This window comes from Strongylocentrotus purpuratus, unplaced genomic scaffold (assembly GCF_000002235.5).
Source record: "Strongylocentrotus purpuratus isolate Spur 01 unplaced genomic scaffold, Spur_5.0 spur5_contig_844, whole genome shotgun sequence".
Classification (NCBI taxonomy): domain Eukaryota; kingdom Metazoa; phylum Echinodermata; class Echinoidea; order Camarodonta; family Strongylocentrotidae; genus Strongylocentrotus; species Strongylocentrotus purpuratus.
In genome coordinates, this window is record NW_022145551.1 from 85,690 (window position 1) to 106,146 (window position 20,457).

The 20,457-nt window shown below is 34.7% G+C and overlaps 1 protein-coding gene across 1 annotated transcript in view; it reads right to left on the reverse strand.

Annotated features, from left to right (window-relative positions):
• The window catches only part of tmem16 (transmembrane protein 16), a gene marked incomplete at its 5' end in the record, with an annotated part of 66,422 nt that extends 46,199 nt beyond the window's left edge, over positions 1–20,223 (reverse strand). Inside the window, 4 exon segments of the mRNA NM_001079541.1 lie at positions 1,159–1,257; positions 3,769–3,795; positions 5,749–5,940; positions 20,108–20,223. Of these exon segments, the coding sequence (NP_001073009.1) occupies positions 1,159–1,257; positions 3,769–3,795; positions 5,749–5,940; positions 20,108–20,223 (434 nt within the window).
• Between the last annotated feature and the right edge of the window lie 234 nt (positions 20,224–20,457).

Sequence of the window (20,457 nt, forward strand, 5' to 3'; positions counted from 1 at the left end):
TGGTTGAGGTTTGTAGATTGACTGCCAGACTAGGTATGATTGTAAAAAATGGTAATGATCAAAGAAATATCTTAATAATAATAATAATAATAATAATAATAGCCTAATAGTCCACTCCAAATTTTATTAAACCGAAACGGAAACTCTTTTTGCCCAATTGATCGTGAGCCCGGCAGCCACTGAGCAGCGCCAGATCGACGTTGCTCTATCCCTTATTGTTGAACGCCAAACAAGGTAGCAACAACTCCCATCTTTTAACGTCTTTTGGTATGACGCGGCCCGGGTTCGAACCCACGACCTCCCAGTTGTGAGGCGGACGCTCTACTGACTGAGCCAACACTCCGGTACACTCCGGGAATCTAACACTGAAGCCTCATTTACATAGGACATGGTTAATCACCTTGGAAAGCCATTATATGTGTAATGAAGGGCAAAAGCTGGTAGAAAAGATACATATAGTTGTACTTAAAACAAAGGTACCTAAAGCTATTTAATCATTTTTGTTGTGTGTGTTTCCATGGTACAGAAAACTTTCATTGGCTAGTTAGTTTCTGCTTCTACCATGCGATGTACACCAGTGCCTGTATTCAATTCGATAGTTGATTTGTGTCGGTATTTCATTTACCATTCATAGCTAAGTTGATTGCTCAAGTCTAGGCTTATTGAGATGGCATTTAAGTATTTTACTTTAGTATGCTAGAATACTTACTGACTGCCATTGCAACGTCACTTAGCCAATCTCAAATTACATGCAATAAACTTGTCGCATTGGGTGTAAGCTGATTTAATTGCGCGTAGCCTACAATGACTGTGTATGAAAACGACATACCAAGGGAGCTGGGAGCTGTCTTAAATTTAGGTAAAATAATTAGCCAAAAGCTGCAAATAAACATCAAAGGTGGCTATTTCTGACATATGCATTGAATCAAATACTGGCCCTGGGCTGTACATGTAGCAACCAGGACAATTTGGCTAAATCCAGACCCACCCCTAAAAGATACAAAATAAAAGAAAGAACTGAATAAATGAAAAAATAAATGAAAAATAATAAAATTAAATAATGGGCTTTTGCGAATAGATTACTGTACATACACATACTGTACCTGTACATACTCAAAATTATTAATAATTTTCATTGAAATTAATATGAAATCATACCTCGATGGGCATCTTGATCTTGAGTTCCTCAGCATAGCGAGTCATCAGGTCCCAGGGAGCATGAACCTTGACAAAGAACGTTCGACCGTCGTGGGATTCCTGCAGGAAAAACAGCCAACCCAAGAAAAATTAGGAACAATCCTGGTTTTAATTACTGCAGCAGGGCTTACAGACATAAGCAGAGCACACAGGGCCAATGACCCTTTATGATAACAAAAGGGAATTTAATTTTTTAAATACCAGTCATTATTTCATGAGGACATAATTGTATAATATGTAACGCCTGCTTTTATATCACTTTTTTTTAAATCACTTTCCTTTAAAAAACAGCAGCTAGAGAAGAGTACTGCTTGCTTATTGCTTGTTTACAGCCAAAAGGTTGTTAACTCTTGTGTCAAAGTATATGAGTTAACTCCCTTCTGGAACCAAACATACGATATATTCTGCCAGTAAAAATAATGAACCTCCAAAATAACAGGAGGGGGGGGGTGACTACTAAGTTATTCGCAAACTCTTTCTAAATCTTACAAGGGGTACATGTTCAATGGACTTCACAGGTTTATATACAGGTATCATTAGCAGTATTCTAAGCAGGCTATATACTGAACATATACCAGCACAGGTATTTGTAAGAATATGCATCATTCTGTCATACATTGTACATATATACACATACATGTAGCCTCAATCCCAAATTGAACATTCTTTCATACATGTATAAATATAATAACTATCCCATACAGTACCACAGCCCTGTATATGGAAAGCCATGTGAGCAAAAAAAAAAGATATATGCAGAATTATATATTGTACCTCTATCATTCCCCGTTCTGTATACTGTATAAAAATGATTTCATGTAATAAAATCTACCAATACATATCTATACATGTATAAATATAATAATTATCCCATACAGTACTACAGCCCTGTATATGGAAAGCCATGTGAGCCAAAAAAAAGATATATGCAAAATTATATATTGTACCTCTATCATTCCCGTTCTGTATGTATAAAAATGATTTCATGTAATAAAATCTACCAAGAATGGCATAAAAGTCTGAAATAAAGTGAAAAATTGGGAGAATAAAACTGATTTCATGTAATAAACTCTACCAAGAATAGCATAAAAGTCTGAAATAAAGTGAAAACTTAGGGAGAATAAAGCTGATTTCATGTAATAAAATCTACCAAGAATTGCATAAAATCTCAAATAAAATGAATAAACCACAATAATAACAAGTTTTGAGGAATATGATAATTAATACCCATCACTATCTATTGGATTAACATTGCATTAATATTCCATTTTACAAATATATTTGCAAAACCTTTGAAACAGCTATGATTTTATAAATTAGCACAACATTGTATAAATTTATTTTCTTTTTCTGTACAACAGCGTTCTATTAAGAGAATTGTTAATGTCAACCAGGCCTTTGTTTTATCGAATCCATTATCTTAATATTATTATTTTATGCTTAAAAAAGCATATATTATTTTGTCTTCAATACCTGTGGGAAAAAAAAATCATACAAGTGTACAAATTGATGACATTTGTAAATGTAATGTACTAGTGGTAACCGGAAGTGGCATCACTTCATATTCAAAGGGACGGTAATGCATGATCGTTATCAAAGTTGAAAATGACCCCCAATTTCACAAACCTTCGAAAATATTTACAACAAAATGCGACCCCCTTCTATGTAAAAACAGGTACAAAAATGAGCTGCAATTATTACTCTTTTTGAGGGGCCTTTTTAAGGAAACATTAACAAAACTGTCCTATTTTTGCACCCCAAAATACCTTGTTCACATGTTTGTGAGCATCTTGAAAATATGACCCCTTTTTGGTGACACTTCTTTCTCTTAAAAAGAAAGAAAAAAATCAAGTCAGCAAACTACCATGCATATGAATATGAAGTGAAACCACCAGGAGGTTCGTCACTTTGGACTGTTCACATAATTTTATAAAAATATTAAAATTTTGGATGTTTTGATGAATAAAAATATCGTTGCTATGAGAGTTTTAAAAAATGTATATGTGAATTAAAGCTGTTAATATGTTAAAGTGTTAGTTTTCTGTTGAAATAAACACAGCAATCCTTTGATAAATATGTTGTTAGCATTGAAGCTGTAAAGTAGTTAAATTGCTATTTTTAAGGCATTTTTTTAAAAACTTAAATTAAAATATGACTTTTGCCATGAAAGCACGAATTGTGTAAGATGATTACCAACCCATAGAGTCAGCATTCTTAGAAATGGTATCATTAAAAAATGACAATTTATGATACTGTGCAAGTTTGGCTTTATCTGCTTCATAATTGCCTTAGTGTGAGTAAAGTGTGGTGTAGTGGTTCATTTCTTTGTCTTTCATAAGGAGATCAGGGGTTCAATACCACCTTGACAGAAATTGCCTGATTAAAGCATTTCCCCTTCAACCACCACACATAGAGAGCACTTATTTTGGCCGCTGTTTTGTTTTGTTTTTCTATGTCTTTTTGACCCATATACTTCACCATACATTGAGAGGACTTATTTGGGCTGCTGTTTTGGTTTTGTTTTTCCTTTGTCAGTTTGACCCATATACTTCATCATACATCTATACTCACAGGGTCATCTTCCTTCGGCTCCGGCCCCTGCATGCAGACGTAACCACGACAACCAATACACATCAAAGAAGGGGGCGTGGCACATGGAATGTTGAAGTTAATAAAGCACACATGTTGTCAATTTCGTGTGTGTTTTAGAATGCAACGGCAATCAAGCAAGGTGGATGGAAAGAGAGATCGGGATGGGTAAGATTTTAGGAAGGGGGTAAGATTTTAGGAAGGGGGTAAAAATTTTGTTGGGGGGGGGGTAAGAAGTTGGGGAGGGGCAGAGAAGGGGTGCAGTATTGGTAGTGGTAGAGGAGATGACAAGGGTGCCACATGAGGTGAATGATGAAGATGAAAGAGGGATGGTTCAAGAATAAGTAGGTTTAGAGAAATAAAGGATGAAAGGCAAGAACAAAAGGTTGAGAATCAAACATGGATAAAGATTAAGATTTCACTTTCTAAAATGCCATCATGCAATATTTAGGGGTTAACAAAACAAACTAATATCAAGACAATTTCAGCAAAAGTTCAAGCAAAAGAAACGAAGAGTTCAAGAAGTGGAAGAAGAAAACGATAACATTCTTTTCTTTTTCAAATTTATAAATACAGAGAAAAACGCTAGAAATTAAAGGAAGATATTTGAGGCCTATTAAAACCAAAGAATAGAATCATTTGTGAACTGAGAGTTTGAGAAAAGAAAATTTAGGTAAAAATTTAAACTAATTGAAAAGATCCACTTCTTGATTAAATGCAAAAGTAATTCAACTAATCCAAACTAAAAAGAGCTTAATAAAAAGGCAATGCAACCAAAAGTACAATGCTAGTCTACTGTATATCTAACTATTCTATTTCAAAAGCAAAATAAACATACACTTAATCAAAATAAGCAATGCAAATGATCATCCATGCATGTACAGGTTCTGTGCCCTAAATATCTGAAACATGCTTTTAATAGACATGCTTAAAACATAAAACTTTAATTTTCCTCAACATAGCTGTTTTAACTCTTCCCATTTTCTTTTCATTTGTAATTATTCATTTGTCACAATATATGACATCACGCCAATCCATTTCCTCTTATTCTCTATCACATGGTCATAATGAAAGCTATCTGTATTTAAGTATTTTATAGTTAAAGGTCACTAGTAAAGTTGCAATTAATAAGCAGGAAATTGTGAAATGATATTCTTCAGTTTTTAAAAAATCATGCTTTTCATGCTGTTAACATTCAAATTATATTTTATGCTATAAATTAGGAATAAATTATTGATTCAAAATATCATCTAAACTTTTAATGAATAACACTTTATGTATACAGGGAAAAACAAAGTTAGTCATGAGCATGACATTTGAAATTAGAATAAAGTTACAAGTTGATTACATTTTGGGAAGAACACTCTTTGCCGTCATAGCCAAATTCAAACTCAACATTGAACTTCATTATTTTTATAAAATTGATGATTAAACGCACCTGACATACAAAGTTTTTCATGTGAGCACGGATAAAGAAATTAAGGTACTGCATCTTAAAGCTTATAATCAATAGTCCACTCAATTATATGAGAATTAAAGACAGATCAAATTCACAGCAGCTATAGTTAACTCTACTTAGACACATTTTGAGGGAAAGTTCCTTCATTAGAAATCTCAAACTCGAACTCACACTCACACTCAAATCCCTACTCAAACTCAATTGCCAGATGAAAATTATAAGACAAAAAATTGAAACAAAATAAGGGATAGATCAAGCTAAACAAATGCACCAACTCATACAGAGCCTAATATCTGAAGAAAATTTGAGAAATATGATCTTTGCTGAGTTTGCTCAAGAAGCTCACACTCACACTCAAACTCAATCTCAAAATGTAAGCTCGAAATGAGCAACAAGAACATTACGATCTTTGCAGAGTTTGCTCAAGAAGCAGAGTTAGCAGACACTCACACTCAAAATCACACTCAAAATTTAAGTTCAAAATGAGGAAACAAGGACATTACCTCTGAGTTCTCATACTCGAGCTGAAGTCCTTCGTCAATGAGATTGGCCTCAAAGTTCTGCCTCTTCTTCACCCTCTTCTCCTCTCTCTCTTCACTCTCCTGCTTGCGGTAGGCCAGGACAAAGTCGATACGTCGCTTGCCATCCTTGAAGAAGAGGTCGTTGACCTTGTTATCGTCCTTCTTGGCCGGGGACTGGAAGGAGAAAGATGATAACAATAATCATTAATTAATGATAATTAGTGATATTAATAATAATAATAATGTGGTCTTATCAACCCATGTTAGCCACATCTTAATTTATATCCCTCCTTCTGTGAGTCCTTTCTTTTCTATGGGTGCTATTATCATAACGATAATAATAATAATAACAATCTGGATTTATATAGCCCTTAATACGGATACCATCTCTAAGCACTTTACAGCTATTATTACCCCGGTCATCAGATTCATTCAAGCACAATTTGCACCATTTCCACTCCCTGAGGAGTATTCCTACCATAAGGTCACTGTGAGGGCATATGGCAATTACTAACACAAATGCTCTGGTTACCCTCTGGGTATTGAGTGGTAAATGTAGATTAATGCCAATATTTTCCAGTATTTTTTGTTCAAATACAGTGAAACCAGTCTATAAAGACCACCCAAGGGAGAAAAAAAAATGGTTTTTGTAGACAGGTGGTCTCTCTATACAGGTGGTCACTAAAGCAGGTCCGACTGTAGTTCCTTCTGGGCCTTGTTTTCAATTACAAGATTGAGCACGCAATCTTTACTCTTTTAATTTTTATAAAATCCAATATAAAGCATTACATTTTTATTTTTTATTCACCGCATACATGTTTCTTGCAAGGGGATCAAGAGGTGAAGAAACAGAATAAGAAGATAATGAGAAAAAAGTGTTGTCATGGAAATGGTTACAAGTAAAGGTATCACATAATGCAAATAGTAGAAATTAACAAACACACAGCTAGATCTAAAATGTACATATAGATTGTGAGCGTTGAAAGGTCAGGGAAATAAGGACATACAAACAAATTTGTTATTCAATTGATTGTTATCACAAACTTCACAGAATCAAGACCTTCATAATGAATATTGCCCCCATCCATACAATGATTGGTTTTGGGTATGTTTAATCTTAAAAATATTGCTCATGCAGGATTTCATGCTTGATAAATGTGTCGACATTTTGTACATTTAATTAGGGTCTGTTTGGAGCCAGAAGGGCATTAACTCGTATACTTTTAACACAGAATTAATGCTCGTTTGGCCCTGAACAGACAAAATATACCGGTATTAACAAAATACATTTAGATGATGCATAAAGAAGAGGAAAATATAGAATGTTGTGCACGGAATTACATATTCGGTTAACAACTCAATTATTCATACCCCTTGTTAATTTAATGTGTTTTGTTTTGTGTTTCAAGAATGGAAATTATGGCCTTTGTATTTCAAGAAACATAAATGGGACAAATCAGTTTTTCAAATACTTCAAAGATTACAAAACTTGGTAAGGGTATGAATAATTTAGTTGTTATTATGAACAGGCCCGTAGCCACGATTTCCAAGATCGGTTGAACTTTTTACACCCCTCCCCAGGACGTTGATCAATTACATGTATGTGCCCCCCCCCCCCCCCAAACATCAAACTCTGGCTACAGCCCTGATTATGTACATGTCGCTCAACAGGTTTTATAGGTATTATCGAGTCCTATCTATTTCCGCACATTTCTGGAGCATTTTCGTCTTCATCTTCTTTGCAACGACATGCAGTTAGCAGATATTTATTTGACAAATTCACAACAAACACAACATAAAGAGCAAAATGTCTTGCATGAGAAAAGCATAATAGATGGCCTGCAATGCACTGTATAATGTCTTGTGATTGAAGCTTGAAGAAGTAATATCAAAAGAAAATATGGTCCCCGAAAATAATTAATTTGAATAATGTATCATGAAGGTAATCTTCAATCGAATGGACTCGGAGAACGGCCAAATGTTTTTAATCACAAATTTACTGAATGTCAGTTTTCCTGAAACAATGAAAATTTCATTTTTATTCAGTTTATACAAAATTAAAGTAACAGTAAGATTAAATGTACATGTAGAAGAGGGTGCAGCATGCAAAGTTAAGAAAGTCAGGAAACATCACAAGCAATAGTACAACATTGATGCAGCAATAATTAAAGGATTAAGGACATCAAACAATGGCAATTTCGTGAAAGAAAGAAAAAAAAATTCCAAAGGCACATGTAGAGTAATTAAAGCAGTAAGAAAATACAATCTTTTAACTTTTAGTGAAAAAGGGACTCTTTTTCTTTCCACAGAAGCCTTCAATCGAGTGAAAGTAAAAAGCTCACACATCAAATCTGTGTCATTTGGGGAATGCCATCAATTTGCAAATAATTAATTGATTAATTACATATTCACAATTAATACCGACAAAATACTGCATTAGATCTGACAGACAGGATGGATATTATCAAAAGGTTATTACACTGCAAATAGGCACAAGTATGGACACTGCAATCGGTGTCTGCTCAGAACCAGAAAGGCATTCAGTCATACACTATGACATTGAGTTAACGCCCCTCTGGCTCCTAACACAAACAATTCATTACCTCTGGAAGTTCATCATCATCCGTTTGTGCGAGCAAATTCGGATAAAGGTGCTAAACGAAATAAAAATAAATGAGAGAAGCAAATAAGCATTTTTAGCTTCCCAGCAAATAAGCACAAGTATTGTACACTGCTGCGACCCAGAAGGTGTTCACACTTCACACAGACACTTTGGCATTTGTATTAGGTTCATGGGTTAACGCCCTTCCTCCTCTAAACAAACGATTTATTACCTCAGGATCCTCTGGTTGCGCTACCAAATTTTGATAATGATGCTAAATGAAATAAAAATACATACAAGATGGAAAAAAGCATTAGCTTTAATGAAATGCTACTTGATTCTGAATGAATGTATATTTGTTTTGAAGTATTCTACAAGCTACATGCTTTTTGTTAAGTTCCTTTTTTACATGTACTTATGAAATTATTTACCGGTTGTGTAAATGCAGTGTAGATGTCTTTATTGTTCACGAATATCAATTTTGTAAATATGCTATGTTTTGTTTAATAATGTATTGTTTTTTTTTCATGTGAAATAAAAGAAACTAAACTCAAAAAAGAAAGAAGAAAAAAAGGAGTAAATGGATCGGTTTAAAAGCTGTTGTTGTTTTGAAATTAATTATGAAAATATTGTTAAAATTCTGCTATGCTACTTTGAATGATAAAATAAAAGAATTTGAGATTGCAATTACTTGCTATTTCAAATTTACAGGCAGCATGGAGCTGTGACCAAAACATGTTTAAACCAGAACGTCAATGACGTGGCGCTCATCCGCATCTCGCAACAACAAATATCGTAAATTTTATGTGGTACACTTTTGAACTGGTCAAAAAATAAAAATTTGATGCCCTGGAAGGGACATTTGCAAATAATCATCATAATATTTGGCACAAAACTTTAAAAATGAAATGGAGAAGAAGCATTTTTGGGGTATTTTGGGAATAAATAACCATAATTAATCGATGGAGCAAAATCTCAAAATTCTGTGTAGATTTTTTAGTAAACCAAATTTAGCTCTACCAGATAAAGCAAACCAAATCAAAATCGGTCAAGAAATGAAGGAGAAGAAGCAAATTTTTGTTTTTTCTGGAATAAATTTGCATAAATTACCATAATAAATAAATAGAGTAAAAATTCAAAATTCTGCATAGAGGTATAGTGTACCAAAGTTAGTTCTACCAGATAAAGCAAACCAAATCAAAATTGGTCGAAATACAAAGGAGAAGAAGCATTTTTTGTGATTTTTTAAATAATTTTTGGAATGAATTTGCATAAAGTACCATAAATAATCAATGGAGCAAAATCTCAAAATTCTGTGTAGAATTTTAATGTTCCAAATTTAGCTCTACCAGATAAGGCAAACCAAATCAAAATCGGTCAAGAAATGAGGGAGAAGAAGCAATTTTTGTTATTTTTGGAATAAATTTGCATAAATTACCATAATTAATTAATGGAGAACAATTTCAAAATTCTGTGTACAAATTTAGTGTACCAAAGTTAGCTCTACGATATAAAGCGAACCAAATCAAATTCGGTCGAAATATGAAGGAAAAGAAGCATTTTTTGTGATTTTTAAATTATTTTTGGAATTATTTTGCATAAATCACCATAATTAATCAATGTAGCAAAATCTCAAAATTCTGTGTAGAAGTTTAGTGTACCAAAGTTAGCTCTACCAGTTAAAGCAAACCAAATCGGGCCCTTCAGGCCAGATGAGCTAAAAATCAAACTTGCTCAGTTTTTATAAAACACAAAAAAGAGTAAATTTTATGTGAAACTGACTCAAAAATTAAAAGTACAGCTATGCTACTTTGAATGATAAAATAAAAGAATTTTTTGAGATTGCAATTACTTGCAATTTCAAATTTACAGGCAGCATGGTGATTTGGATAAAGATGCTGAATGAAATAAAAATAAATGAGAGATGGAAATAAGCAGTTTTAGCTTCCCAGCAAATAAGCACAAGTATTGCACACTGCTGCGACCCAGAAGGTGTTAACACAATCACATTGACATTGATTTAGTAAAGTAAGTTAACGCCCTTCAGCTTCCAAACGAACAATTTATTATACCTCTTGATCCTCTGGTTGTGCTACCAAATTTTGATAATGATGCTAAATGAAATAAAAATACATACGAGATGGAAAATAAGCATTAGCTTTAATAAAATGCTACTTGATTCTGAATGAATGAACATTTGTTTTTAAGTATTCTACAAGCTACATGCTTTTTATTAAGTTCCTTTTTTTTTTCACATGTAATTATGAAATTGTTTACCGGTTGTGTAAATGCAGTGTAGATGTCTTTATTGCTCACGAATATCAATTTTGTAAATATGCTATGTTTTGTTTAATAATGTATTAGGGTTTTTTTCATGTGAAATAAAAGAAAATAAAAACTCAAAAAATAAAGAAGAAAAAAAGGAGTTAATGGATCAGTTTAAAAGCTGTTGTTGTTGTTTTGAAATTAATTATGAAAATATTGTTAAAATTCTGCTATGCTACTTTGAATGATAAAATAAAAGAATTTGAGATTGCAATTTCAAATTTACAGGCAGCATGGTGCTGTGACCAAAACATGTTTAAAAAATCAAACTTTCTCAGTTTCTATAAAACACAAAAAAGGAGTAAATTTTATGTGAAACTGACTCAAAAATTAAAAGTACAGATATTAAACATGTACACATATATTTAAAAACACAATTTTCTATGCAAACAAAATTGTGTGTTAATAAAAGTCAAAGACTGCAATGAGGATACTCTGCTTTTGGCCTTTAAGTATACAAATGTACATGTTTATATGCAACAAAAAAAGAGAGGAAAATGGATATCCTTTGTTACTTCAATTCCATGCAATTAATTTTTTGTTTTAAAGGTAAAGACCAGTATTGGCAACGCCCCAATTTCAAAAAATGAAATGGAAGCTCTCATTACCAATCATGTGAAAGAATATGTTTTGACTAATACATGATGATAAAAAATTTGCCGGGAAACCGCCTACTAATTCATATATTTGGTAAATTTATTTCTCTCATGGTCTGGTGAGAGAGATATACATCTTTCTGTGTATAGTGCTTGTAACTTTACGAAGAATGGGCCAAATTTCTTATCATTTTGATGATTCCAGAACCTTGCAGATGCTAGATGCTAGATGATCAACCTTTTCTGATCGATTCCACAACGTTTCTTTCACAATGCAATCGCATGACCATTACTGGTCTTTACCTTTAATGAATATGCTATTTCATGTACATGTATGGAATAGATAGAGATGATCTATTACATCAGTACCAGTACAAGTATGTGAAGTATGATGTCGGTACATGTATTACATAATGGAAAAGTGTCATGTGTAAAAGTACATGTAAATGGCATGAATCTTTAGATGGTAAATTTACCATGCATGCATGTACACAAAACCAGCTAATTTCTGTGTTTCCAGGTTGGAATGATTTTTGGCGGACAAACTCTGATCTAGATGACACACACGATAACAGGGACGAAAATGAACCTTGTTTGCATTATGTTGCATAATTGATATTTAACTAATGAAAGAACAGAAAGTACTAGACAACATGTACATGTAGTATACATCTGATCCAATTTCAGACATGCTACAACAGGTAAATTTAGTTAATGTTTATTTTAATAATTTACTAATACATATAAAACCCTCAAATGAGTTGAAATTGGTAATGTTGGACTTTTTTTTCCAAATCTACCGTGGATGGAAATTATCCTGCTGAATTAATCTATAAAGTAAAATGAACTCGAAACTTTCACATTGACATTATGGTAACATCTTGACGAGACAAATCTCAGCATCTACAAGTTTCACTGCCATTTATCTATGGTTTCTACATGACAATCTAAACGTAACTACGTGTGTATTTGCTAGATCATGATTTTGTCTAAAAACCCCACACCTGGAACACACAGACTCTCTAACTGATAACTTACATGCATTTTATTTTTAAGAAGAGGGGTCTGTTGGAAAAGCAAGAGAAAGAGTAGAGAAGGAGGCAGGGAGAAGGCTTTTAAAACACCAAAAAAAGATAAATTATCCGTTTAGAGCCAAAAGGTCGTTGAAACATAATATTTGTTTCTGCAGGATTAACGCTAATCTGGCTCCAAACAGACAAGTTGTTCAAAACACCAATAAAATTACATGCATTTAATTTTGTACTTAACTTTTGGATTGGCAGCTCTTGTAAACAAAAATGTTTAAATAAAATATTTCATGCTAATACATTCAATATAATAAAACTTATGTGTCTTGCACAATTTTCTCAAGTTCTTATCATATTCAGGGAAAGAAAAATAATAAAACTGTTACAATGTAATTTTTAAAAAGTGTGAGACATTAAAAACGGAGCTGCTTTGCATTCATGGCCATGAGTGTATCCCATGAAAACATAAATATTTAGGTTATTCCTATATAAACTAATTGTTGACTATTAAAGTGGATGCAGAAAGGTATGGTCAAAACTTAAATATATACCTTAATTCATACAAATACAATGTAAAAAGATGTTTTGAAAACAAATGTGTATATAACTCTTTTCTGGTAAAGCCTACAAGATGAAAGTGATTTTTTTTCTTCACATTCTTACATTTGTACATTATATGCTTTTGACATCAAAAAGTGCATTTATAAAAACTGTGTACATTACTCTTTTCGAGTAAAGCCTACAGGAAGAAAGTGAAGCTTTTTTAAATATAATTTTGTAACGTTCTTACATCATGCTTGACAACAAAAAGTGTGTTGATAAAAATTGCATTGTGTTTACATGTAAATTCTGACTCAGTATGCCCAAGTTAAATGTGTTTGTCTAATCTGACACTGTAAGCAGTGTTTGCATGTTACATAATTGCAGTTAATGAGTAACTATTTGTTCTGTAATATGAAGATAGCATCTTCAATGACATTTTATGTAAACCAGAGTACATATCATATATTGAGGGCCAGATGTACATGTACACTAACTCTGTATGAAATGATATGAGTTGATAATGCCCTTCCGGCTCCAAACAGACGATGTCATAGTTGAGAGACAGGAAGACGTTATCTCTGTGTCAAAGGACTTGCATTAATGCCCTTTTGTTTCTCAACAGATGATACTGTCTGTTTGGAGCCAAAAGGGCATTCACTCAAATAGAGTTAACATCCTTCTGGCAGCAGACTGATGATAATACAGTTAACAACATAATTATTCATACCATTACCATTTTGTTTTGTTTTTGTTAAAGTATGTGAAAATTTGATTTGTCCAAAGTTACGTTTCAAAGCTTACATTTAAAAGTATTCAACAAAGGCCCTAATTCAAACAGTCCACCTTTCATTCTGGAGTTATAGCAAAACATCAAAACATCAAATTTACAAGGGGTGTGAATAATTTAGTTGTTAAATGTACTACATGCACACTCTGATATGTTAGATGTTAGATGGTGGGAAGTAGCAATTGCCTTTTAGATCTGCTTCTAAAGGCAAACTAATAATAGGATTTTGTTTACAAGCTTGTAAAGTCATTAGTACATGTACTAATGACAGGGCACTTTGAAATGGTGACAGAAAAAAATAGTGAAGGAGAGTGATATGAACTGGTAGTCAAACAATCGATCGGTAAAGTAATCACACAATCAATCACTCAAACATTTGTCAATTTAATTTGCTTGCTTTTCTTAATATTAGCTTTGTAAAATCACACAAGGCATGCATGGAACTCACAGGATTACGGATTATGGATTACGGGATGCAGAAAGGTGTGGGCAACATGGTGTTGGGTTTTGTCGGAAGGGTTTGAAAATTGGGTGTGGCCGGGGTTGGGGTAGGGTGTGGCTGGGGTTGGCGTTGGGTTTGGGCAAGCTTGGCTGCCAGCACATCAAAGTACATTAAAAGAGGGTGATGTGTGCCTGGAGATGGGAAAGAATAGCAGTGGTTACATGCTAGACCTATGTACATAATGTCCATGTGACACGACGAATGGGGGTAATGGATATGTTGAAACCCATTCACACTGCATAAAATATGAGTAAGGCAAGGGGTGGGGGTTGGCAAACCATTGAATGGGGAAGCCGGCAATGGAAGTCTGTGCAGCTTTTGACTGGGTAAAGGGAGACTGGGGGGGGGGGGGGGAAGAGACTTTAAAGCCTTGTTCACACTGCAAAAGAAAGGAGTTATTGGAGGGCTAAGCATTGAATGGAATGCAAAAGTTCAAGAGGAAGAGTCAGAGCCAGCCTGGAGGGGAGTGTAAAGGATGACTGGAGAGGGGGGGGGGGGGGGGGGGGGGGGGGGGGGGGGGGGGGGGGGAGGGAAGGGGTATCTGAGATGTCATTCACACAGTACAGCAAAAGGTATTAGGAGGGAGGAGTCGAGAGTGAGGAGAGAGGAGAGAGAGGGGGAGGGGTGGAGTTGGCATTCCATTGAATGGGGGCGCCTGGAAGGAGGTGTCGGGGCAGTCCTAGAAGGAATATGGAAATCTGAGGCATCATTCACACTTCAAAAGATAAGAGGTTAGGAGGAGGGTGGAGTTGGCTTCTCACAGGCATCAGAATCGCCCCAGATTGGTTGAAGGATGAGCTGGTGTTAGGTGAGGGTAAATCTGAGCCAAACAGCAAGGGGGCTCTGTGGGGCTAAGGGGCAGGCGGGTTGCTTAGGGGAGAGGAGGGGGAGAGGAGGAGGAGGGGGAAAAGGGGAAGGAGGGGGAGAGGGGAAAGGGGAAGGGGAGGGGGAAGGGGAGGGGGAGGGGTCAGGGTATCCAATTACCTGCTGCTGATCTACATTGTTCTCACCGTAGTTAGGGAACTTGGGAAAGAGATTCTATGATAATGAATGGATATATAAAGCAAATGAGGACAATGATAAACACAAAAGAATGAAAGCTATGGATACAGCATATACATGTATAGATAAAAGGAGGTGCAATGTAGGTAGGAGAATATATGATGGCGCTAAAGAAAATATCTAGAGATTAAATATTATAATCTGGAAGCATGACTAAAGAAGCAGGAAAAATACTATAAAAATATGGCAAATTCATAAGGGGGACACAGCGTGCATATACATGTACACGGTAGAAGGCTAAATTGTTGATTCCTTTTAAATGACCTCTTTAAAATAAAATTACAAATGACAAGCATACAAGGAGCGTTGCTTTAAACGAATGTCATGTTTCCCTATAAACTAAATATCAAATGGAAGAGAGGGACCAGGGGTGCGTTTCACAAAGCCTTTTTTCAATGACAAATGACAAAAATTAGTGACAAATTTGCCGATAACCAATCAGAAGCAAGGATTTCTTAATAACATTTCTTATAACAAAAACTGTCATTTGTCACTGATGACAACAAGTTTTGTGAACCCCTCCCCCCTGGAGATAGAGAAAGAGTAAGAGACAAACAGACAGATAATAGACAGAAACAGACACTAAGAATCAAGAATGTTACATCTAATGGCAAAGATGGAATGAGATTTGATAGCAGTAAGATTTGTTAATTTTTAATTTTTAAATCACATTGTAATTTTCTCTTAAATTCTATGATTTTGTAACTGATATATCATTTATTTTGTTGTACACTTTATAATTCATATCTCATCCATATCATAGCTACTGTAAGCTACATATTGTACTTTTATCTCTGATAATGGATTGAAAACTACATGTACATGCTCATCTAAATGGTATCTAAGTGAATTCAATTTGTAGGTACTGTATATCCTATATTACAAAACAATACATCAAACAATTCCATCCATCTATTTCTACATACACTGTATTACTTGTTTTTTTCAAGCCTTCTTTTATTTCAAACACATCCTTAAAAATAACTAATATTCAAATCTGGTTTTTAAAACAGGACATTTCAATAAAATTTCATTTCCTTCTTGCGAAATTCTATCCATGATTTGCAAATTTGATGAGTTTGTTTTTGATAAGTAAAAAACTGCCTGCTGTTTCCTGTTTCAAACATGAAAATGGCCTGAATCAATATGATACACACATAAATGTTCAGCACTCAATTAACAACCAAAACTAGAACTTGTGGGTGTGTGTACAAATAAACTGGTAATTAAACTTTCGACAGTCATTTCAATAACCACTACCCACTCACAAAATTTATTTTGATGCAGTCATGTATTATTTACACTGTCTGTTAAGCGCAAGAAGGGAGTTAACTCAGATACTTTTATAAAGACTTGATGCCTTTCTGCTTCTATTATTAAAGCAGATAAGTCATGTACATGTAGGTAATTATCAATTGACTCACTATTGGTTCCAATTGAAAGAAGTCATTAACAAATTCATATCGTATCTTTGGAACCAGAAAAGTGTAGAGTGACTTAATAATGCAAAAACTTTAACACTGAGTCAATGCCCTTCTGGCTCCAAACTGACGATAAATTCAATGAAAACTCATGAAACATTTCTAAAGAATCAGTTTGATTATATTCACTGTGAAACATGAATCTGGGTTGCCGTTTGTGATTACAAGTGTAGAAGAAAAGAAAAGGTACACACACAATGTAGAAACACACTAAATGATTCAACAGCCTACTATAAAAGATGCTTGGATGGGGAAAAGGACTGTATGTTTATGATTTTGTTGGTTGAGAGTAGAGAGGTGTTGATTCTGCCTCGCTGATTAAAAATCATTCAGCAGCATATTGGCTTATCAAGAAATAACATCATGTATGTGAAAGATTGGTCTATTCAGAGACAGAAGGGTATGAATTCTGTATTTAACGGATGTTAAAAGAGCACATAATTAATTATATTAATCAAACTCGGGCTGGTAATTTCAGCATCCTTTCTGGAATAACACACCTATCACGACGAGGAGGTGACTATAATGTCAAAGGATGTCACGTGCTAATAGTAAATAGTAGAAATAAGAACTTTTTGCACTTTCCCCAACCTTTCAAAATGTAATGAGAGACTGATATGATTAAGATAAACTGACTTTATTTGGCAATGACAATTTTGAGGTTTTAGTGAATTGGTAATGAAGGGCTAGGTAATTAAGAATCATGAGTTAATGCATTTCAGTACCTGATAAAACTCTACAAATGTTGAGTACATGATTTGAAGGACAGGGGGTGGGGGGAAGCAAGACACTCATTAATGTAAGTTTGGAACTCCTTCTCCCTCCCTTCCTCCCTCCCATCTAAAAAATGTATGATATAAATTCATATCTTCTTTGGAAATCCATGCCCTTCTCTTAGAACTGGCACAAAATATTCAGCAAACACTGTATTACTAAAGAGGAATATTATATTTGGCTATTGTTTCTTCTTTTCAGAACGGTTAGTAAATGAATAAATTTCAATTTGAGCAATCTAAGAGTTCACTTAATTTTTTTTACAGAATGCCTTTAATTATTTAAACATATTTGTGGCTTACACACAGTAAATAAGATTGATTGATCGATCTGTATTGAAAAACAAGTCAGAAAAAATCTCGGAACCAGCGGGACTTGAACCTGCATCTGGGTGTAAGCCACAAATATGTTTAAATAATTGAAATTTCTCCCAGGAAGCATTACATTTATAAAAGAATGCCTTTAATCATAATGTGCATGGTTGTTGCCATAAATCTTATATCATATAAAACTTATATGTAGCTGAAGCACTTCAGGTACCAGCAGTTCTTCACATTTGAAGAGGGTTTGAGTACTTTTGTTAGATCAGATGTTATGAGTTGAGTAAATCTTTCCAGATCGTTTGGAGCCAGGAGGCTGTAACTCCTATCATTTTAAAGCAGCGTTAATGCCCTTTTGGCAGAACAGATCATGTTTCTGACAAGCTTGAAGACTTCGGAGGTAAGCACTTTATAAGTACTGTTTTTATTATTATTAATATCATATTTTATTTAATATTAGCTGGTCATACCCTCTGACAGATTCGAATTGATTTCAAATGATTATGAAATGCTGGTATCAGAGGTAAAGCACACATGGATTAATGTACATTTATATTCATAATGTGTGTCTGCATCAGAAACGGATTTAATTTTTAAACATCTGTCATGTCTGGCCACTGAAGAAGAGTGTGACACTAACCTGTTTCTTTTGTTTGTTTTTTTTTTGGATAACTCATCGCCCTCCGCCTGCCGGATGGAGGGTGTTTTATGCCGTTTTTTGGTTTTTCACATTATCATTGAAAAACAAAGTGTGTTGTCTAATGTCTATTACATCATCTGTTGAGCGCAAGAAGGGCATTGACCCTCAACAATAGGAGTAAATGCCCTTCTACACGTAGCTCTCAACAGAAGATATGTCTGGAATCTTATGTCATTTTTGAGCAATAAAATTACCAATGTTGAAATGTACTATGTACCACAAGAAAAAGATGAGTAAGTCAACATCTAACACAGATTGTCCAATATGAACAAAGCTTGTCAATTATGTGCCAAACTCTATTGTCTTAATATACACCGTACAACATGTATCAAGTATTGCAAATTTGCAATATTAAAGGATGTTCACATATAAACTTGTAAACGTAGGCATTGCTAAAAGGAGGATCTTTGTTATCAATAAGGGATGTAATAATTTCATTTTGAAGTTGTTTTTTTAAAAGTGAAACCTTTTGGGGTGATACAGTTATTTCATACATATCTTGCTGAAGTGTGGGTTTTTTTGTAAGACAACTTTTCTATTACATTTTACTTCTGCTTGTATATCACTGTGCATAATGTACATGTACAGATATTGTTGCCATATTCATAAAAGTGAGATTGATGATGAATAAGAGATCAAGTGATATTTGTTTCTCATATTAATGACCATATGGCACTAGAATAACCGCGTCAACAGCTTTGTTTTTTCCTTGCTGAATATATTTAGGAAGGCGAGATCAGTGATTGATTGTACATGTACATACACTGTAGGCAATAGAAAGTACAAGTCAAGGTGGAAACATTCCGGGGAGCAGCTAAGAAGAGAAAGAGTACAGAAAAGCAAGTCATGACTATATGAAAGAGAAATCATTTCACAAAGAAACCTTGAAGGAGAGAAATGGAGGGCCGAGAGTTACTGGGGTACAGAGGAGGGTGTGGCCCGGGGGTGATAGTGAGCGCTAAAAAAAAGGTTTTAATGGGAGTTGAGTTTTTTTGTTTAAGTTTTATAAATCCAAGCGCTTGCGCAAGGTGTTCAAGCTAGTCGTGAAAAACGGCACCTCACCACCACCCCCTCAAAATGACTAGAGGCATGGTGGCTCAGTGGTTAGAGCGCCCGCCTCATGGACGGAAGGTCGTGGCTTCGAACCCCGGCCGAGTCATACCAAAGACTTATAACAATGGGACCTTCTGCCTTCTAGCTAGGCGCTCAGCATATTAGATTGGAGAAGGGTAGTAATAACATATTATGTTATGCAGGCCCAGCTGGAAGAGCAGTTTCATACATGTAACTGAAGTGGCTACCCTGGGTAAATAAAGCGTTATTATTATTATTATTATTATTATTATTATTATTATTATAGGTACAGTGGAGGGTGCGGTCATTACCCCTTCATGGAATGGTTGGTTCTCCTTGTCACTTTAAAAATTTGAAAGAATTATATAATTAAGAAAATCAAATAATTAACAATTTCAAAAACTAAGAGAAAGATAGAAGGCTAAGAGAGAGCAGAGACAGATAGAGAGTGAATGTATGTGTGTACTTAAATAATAGAGAGTGAAGAGAAAGGGAACGAGAGAGTTAAGAGCTACTAGAGGGGTAAAGAGAAGGGCGTGGTCATTACCCCTTCATGAAGTGGCTGGTCCTCCTTGTCAGTAGGCGCTCCCATGTGGCTTTCAGCCATCTCAATCTCCTGAGGGTTCGCTACTGCGGCATTATCAGGTTGGACTCCTTCAAAACCTGCACATAAGAAGAAAAAAAGAAGAATATTTTTGGTAAATGAGGTGTTTGAGATTTCAGGATGATGAAGGTCTATCAGGACATACATGTACTACAGGGCCCCTGTTGCATAAAACTTACCCTTGATGGTAACTTTGCCATCAATCGCAACTACCATGGTAACAGGGCTCAACAGCCAATTAAAATCAAGGTTGGTAGTTACCATTGATGGCAAAGTTACCATCAATGGTAAGT